This window comes from Hordeum vulgare, chromosome 7H, assembly GCF_904849725.1.
Source record: "Hordeum vulgare subsp. vulgare chromosome 7H, MorexV3_pseudomolecules_assembly, whole genome shotgun sequence".
NCBI lineage: Eukaryota > Viridiplantae > Streptophyta > Magnoliopsida > Poales > Poaceae > Hordeum > Hordeum vulgare.
In genome coordinates, this window is record NC_058524.1 from 131066416 (window position 1) to 131072345 (window position 5930).

The 5930-nt window shown below is 41.9% G+C and overlaps 1 protein-coding gene across 2 annotated transcripts; it reads right to left on the reverse strand.

The window, feature by feature from the left end:
- Positions 1-1588: 1588 nt before the first annotated feature.
- Positions 1589-5690, reverse strand: LOC123411853 (nucleotide-sugar uncharacterized transporter 2). 2 transcript variants are annotated; one of them, XM_045104813.1, is made up of 8 exons: positions 5401-5474; positions 5164-5251; positions 3959-4110; positions 3629-3837; positions 3428-3521; positions 3172-3338; positions 2923-3093; positions 1589-2223 (listed from the first exon to the last, which is right to left on the reverse strand). In XM_045104813.1, the coding sequence occupies exons 3-8, from the start codon at positions 4100-4102 to the stop codon at positions 1941-1943; spliced, it is 1068 nt and encodes a 355-aa protein (XP_044960748.1). In that variant the 5' UTR covers positions 4103-4110; positions 5164-5251; positions 5401-5474; the 3' UTR covers positions 1589-1940. The 2 variants fall into 2 exon arrangements, with proteins under 2 accessions (XP_044960748.1, XP_044960747.1); XM_045104812.1 differs by lacking the exon at positions 5164-5251 and having other exon boundaries at positions 5401-5690.
- Positions 5691-5930: the final 240 nt, after the last annotated feature.

The window sequence follows — 5930 nt, forward strand, 5'->3', positions numbered from 1 at the left end:
CCCAGAGTTCAGGGAGATATATCCATTCTTGTCGTCCCCTCGAGAATCAAATGGGTAACTCTACCACTGGACAAAGACACCTCAGAAGATGCAACTTTTATTCAAAAGGCGTTCCAAGATTTCTAGCCTTGAGGGTAAGTCTAATCTCAGTGCGGGGGAATTGTCAGGAACTCTGTTTCGGCAACAACGTATGGTTTCTGTATAGGGCAACACGCGTGCCAGAATCAGCGGGAGCAATTGATCTTCAATCTTCCGGTTCTCTTCTTCGCGTACCGGTTCGTCCAGTGGGAAGCTGCCCCAGCCATAGATCTTCCATCCCCCGGCTGTCGTGAATGTAATGGATAGTTCATGTTTTTACTGCGAGCACTGTAGCTCTGGTTCATGTCGTTGTCGCTCCTTTTTCACTTTCTGTAGTTATTTAAAGAGGGGAATTCTGAGAGGAGAGGATTCATTCCGGATGTAATCCGGCTTTGCCCTAGCGCCGTCGTGTTCCGGCTGGCCAAACCCTAGCTCCTCTTTCATCAGATTGGAATGAAAACCGACCACCGATTTGAGTGTATCTCTGTCTTGTGCGCAAATTTCTAGTTAGAACTCTGACAGTCTTAGTAGAGCCTGTCAGATTCATGTAACCTGCCGAAACTCCCATACTTACATTCATCTCGAGAGGCATTCTAACAAACATTTTCTTCTATATGATTGTCAAAAGGGTTTGATGCAAACATTATGCTGCTATCAAATATCATGATTGCATGATTGTTGGCATCCTTTTGCCAATTGATTCTGCCATGTCGCACTTTTGCTCATTCTTTTCCTGTTGACAGAAGAAACTCATTGTGAGATTGCCTTGTGTACACTCTAGAGCCATATTGTTGCAAGTTTCCCCTGGGGTTTTAGTCAAACTATTCAAGGATGCTCAAATTTCAGATTCTAATAAGAAATGCTGCTGAAATATGTCACAGTTCTTGCATGGTGCTGTTCATGTGCTCAGATTTTGCATTCTCGGGAAGAAAAAGTGATTAGGTTTTGATAAAAAGAAAATTCAATGCTTCAGATTTTGTTTGTCGAGTTCACAATTAAAATATGGAAACTTCTGCTGGGTTTCCTTCAGTTCCTCCTTAACCACACCTTGTTTGAGTTTGTCAGGTTTTGTGACCAAAAGAGTTTGTCACATTGGTTTGTCCCATTTATTCAGGTTTTGTGACCAAAAGAGTTTGTCAAACAGGTAGAGATGACCTTCATAGTAGAGTTGAAATGGTTTGGCTAGGCTTCAGGTGTGAAATGTTCAACTTTTTGCTAGTATCCCTCATGTATATTTTTGTATTACCATGTAATAAACTTTCATACATGTTTTCCATTCACAATGGGCATTCCAACCTTTTCCTCCAGAACAATGATGTGAATAATAAAATACAATAATTAGATTTCCCCAAAAAGCAATACTGCAAAAACACCAACAATTTGGTGTGTGAAGTACAACATAATAGTTGTTGGCATATACTCCCCCCGTTCCAAAATAAGTGTCATGTACTTATTTTGGAACGGAGGGAGTGTGTAAGAAAACCAGTTATAGGGTAAAACCTACGGGAAAAAAGTCCAACAATAGCCTACTGTCAGCAGCATATCGTCAATTTTCTGAAATCGCAAAAATCCACAAGGTAAGTGGCACAGCGAAAAAATACATGTATTGACCAAAATTGCTAACACTGGAGAACGACAGCTATTTCTATCTTATAATAGCATGGTCAACGGAGAACAACAACTTACTAAAATGTCCTAAAATAGGATCATATCATTCTAGGAAGAACAAGAGGTAAAAATAGAGCTTGCTCTTAAGAATGCCACTTGCATACAGATTGACCGCCTTTCCTCAATAAGGTTAACCTCAGGTGAAGTTGGTGCATGGAACTCAACAAATGCAGTCCAAATGGCAATTCTTCAACTTAGACAGAGTCCACAGGTGTTGTTTCTGGCTTTTCTCCGTCTATTATAACCTTGGACTTCAGTGAGGGAGAACTCTGCCTAGACGTTGATGCAATTCTCTTACCACCGGTGGTTGACTCTTTTAGCCCTAGGTAAGTGTAGACTGACATGCCTCCTAGTGCAATGACAGCTCCATAAAGACTGGTGAGTCCAGGATCAGATTTAAATACCAGAAACCCAGAGAGCATTATGACAATAGTCTTGAATTGGCCAAGCACAACATGAGACAGAGCTGAGGTTGCACTGCATCATACAAAAGCCGGAGTCAGTTGACTTTCACAGGTTCCACAAAGGGGGGGAATGACAGAATAGAAAGAATGCATGAATACGAAGCATGATTACACGAGACATGTCAGTACTATGCTTTCAGGAGGAACAAAGTAATGGATAGTGGGCAGGCTTTCTATTGTCCGTTGGAAACTTGATCTTGTCATTTATCAGTGTAATGGTGAAATAGGCATCTTACTCGCAAGATAGTGCATAACAGAAACAGTCCTATGGTTTTAAGACAGAAATTGTAGGTGCAAGTAGAAGTATAGAACAACTAAAGGCAGATTGCATATCAATGTTTGAGTCAGCTCACGAGTGCACATTTACAAGCAAAGTGGTACTTTCTCTTATTAAAATGTTTAAGCATGTGGGTATGGCATGCATACGAACACTTCTTTATTATTTTTATTATCAAATATGGGATGTTGCCTAATTACAATAGATCACGTGAAGGAAGTCATGAAGCCTAAAACATAATCTAGTACTCCCTCCGACCCATAATATAAGAGCACTTTTGACACTACACTAGTGTAAAAACGCTCTTATATTATGGGACGGAGGGAGTAACAAACTTGGACACATAAATACATGCTTTTGTTTCAGGAGAAACATGCACATTGACAGAATAGAAGGACAATCATGCAAGAGAAAACTAGAAGTGGTATGCCTCACCCAAGTGCCAAAGCACCGGACCACTGAAGAAGAAAACCAAGCAAAGCAGATATGATAATTGCACAGCTGTTCTTGAAATTCCAGTTGAAAGACAACAATCCCGGAGGATCCATCAAAGGCATCAGGACAAGGAAGAAAAATATCGTAATTGGGGTTGTCTTCCACATCAACCTGATCAATAACCTGAATGTTAGGAGAAAATATATGAACTATGAGCCTGTCTCAGAAGAGACATAAATCACAACTTACGCAAGAGCAGTCCAGTTTCCACTCTGTTGCAGATTTGACCAGAGGATCTTGTTTATAGCACTAGGAATGATCCAAGCTACTGCTACACAAGCACCAAAAAAGTTGAACTCCAAATCAGTAACAGTTGCTACAGCCACACCAAATGACACTATAACTAGTGTGATAACCTGTAATAAAAAATATAAATTATTCTTACCAATTAGATCAACCAAAAAACTGAACAGTATATGAAGCTTAAATTTTCTAATAAATGTACCTTTCGAAAGGAGACACTTTTCTTGAGAAGAATAAATTCTGCTGCAACTATGGTTGGAGTTACAGCTATCTTAGCCATTTGATAAAACCCTACACTGAAGTTAGAGAACAGTGAGCAGAATATGAGAAAAATCGATTGGCCACAACTTTAAGGTAGTATTTTTGCATTTGTTGAACAGGGAGACTTCATTATTGATCTCACCTATTATGCTTTAAGCTGATATTAGCAAGTCCGGTGGAAAAAGACATCACAGCACCCAAAGCGAATAATGAGGAGAAAGGAGTGGATTTTGAAGGAGGGGCGATGGGCATCAAGTATAATGCCCTCAGGATGGCCATGAGGACCCAGGCAGCTATGTAATGAATTAGTGACAGTGCAACTGGGAAGTTAAAGCCAACCCTACCCATCACCTGCAAAATAAAACATATCATCTAAAAACTAAATGCAGAGACTAGCAGAAAAATAATAACTGAAAGAAAACTAAATAAGAGATGCCATGAAGTGTAAGAAAACTGAAAAGACAACACGCACCATCTTGTTTGCCATGATGATCCCAACAGAAACCACAAAGTTGAATGTTAGCGCAACACCCGGGCCACAAAACCTCTGCTGCTGCCGCTTAGCCCCTTCCGAAGTATGGAATTCATTGTAGAGAGAACCTCTCAGCTCCTCCATTGCCCGGCCTGGGAGGCCATAAAAGTGAAACCAAGAGTGCAAAGCTCAGTTTTGGTCAATCAAAAAGTGATGCAGATTAAGATTTATTTCATGCCACCAAAGCATACTTTGAAATGCATTTTTTCACCAAAAATAAAATCATGACAACTAGGGCAATAGGGGAAATAGCAATATCAAACATGGCAAGTGGCATCACAGTTAGTTTGCCTCCACTAAGAATGACTTCTTTCAGTAGATAATGCCCACAAGTGAACGTTACTTTTCAGATTCGACGCTCTTCATGCCAACAAAGAATTCAACTTTTTCTACGGGTAGCCAATGAAGAGGTAGCCAATGAAGAGCTGACCAGAATCAAAGTTCAGAAAGGAGCTGAACTAACTGATTTTCCCTGTGCATTATGCATAACTAGGAATAAAACAAAAAAGGAGTTACACACAAGTGTGCCCAATCATACCAAGCTAGTGTCCTTGCCATGGAATCTAAACACCCACAAGACGAGAGCACCATTCAACGCATAAATCGCCACAACTCACATGCCAAGGCTGCCATCAATTTGCAATCGCTGGAAACAGTCCCATCACTTCATGAGAGAGGGTGCACAGAAGCATATTCACTGATTTGGGGATCAGGAAGTAGGAACAAATATTACTCCAATTTATCCCACAAGAGCAAGAGAATGAACAAACCCACAAGTGAGCTTAAGGCCGTAAGCATGCTGTTGCTTCGCCCTATCCACATCATACCCAAACGAACTGAAGAGCCTGTTAGAGCCTAATGAGGTATGCATTAGTTAATTTTCTTTGTACATTTCCTATTAAAAACTAAATCAGCACCTGGTGAGCAGATAACCGGGAAAAGGTCAGTTTGATATCGGCCAAAATGAGAATAACCAACTGGAAATGGCCGGTTTCCTATATTGTTTGTATTTTGTAGGATTCGCTGGTACAACCTCAGCAAGCTTAACAAAACTAGGGCAATACAATTTTGAAGAAAGCAGTTTTGCCACGTGTACAAGTAATTCAATGTGGAAAAGATGCGATTTTCACGCCATTTATACGTACCAATGAAGAAGCTTAAAAAATAGATTGGCCGTAAAGATGCAGAACAGCAAGGACCGCCTCCGTGCACTCAAAACTCAAATCTTTATAACTGCTCGAAAGAGGAGTGGAGTTGAAGTAAGCCGAGAAACCACATTGCTGCTAACGACCTTCCATCTCTGATCTCGCCTCCCCAAAAGGCGCACAGCGAGCAACAAGAGAGCTAGAGCAGAAAAGAAGGCCGCGGGAGGGGGCACTGACCAGCCTCGCCGGCGTCGCTGTCCTTGCGCTTGATGAAGCGCCGGCCGCCGCCGCGCAGGATGAACTCCCATACTCCCATTGCCGCCGCCGCATCAGCCGGCAGGCTCCCACGGCCCGGCCGCTCCAACCGGCGCCGCGGCTCGATTCGTCCGGCTCCGGAGGAGCGAGGCGCAGGTCTGGGCTATTCCAAGCTGCAGAGAGATGGGAACAGGGGGTGGTGGCCGGTAGGCGAGTTCGGGAGATGCGGAACCTGGGAAAGCTACCGTAGTTCAATGAGGTCTTCTTTTACGCAGACGGTAGGATTGCAGTTTAACCAGGAGATTTATAACTCTGACTAGCCCGTGCTTTGCCACGGAATAGCAAATAATATATACACATAAATAAAACTTTTTAGTAGACATTTATATCTCCTTAATCAACATCTTCTCATCAGATACTTCTTTCGTCACAGTATAGTGGGTGTTTATCACAGGGCTTTCAAACCTAGATGTTTTTCTATTGGTAGAAAAAATCGAGCCGATGAGCTGTAA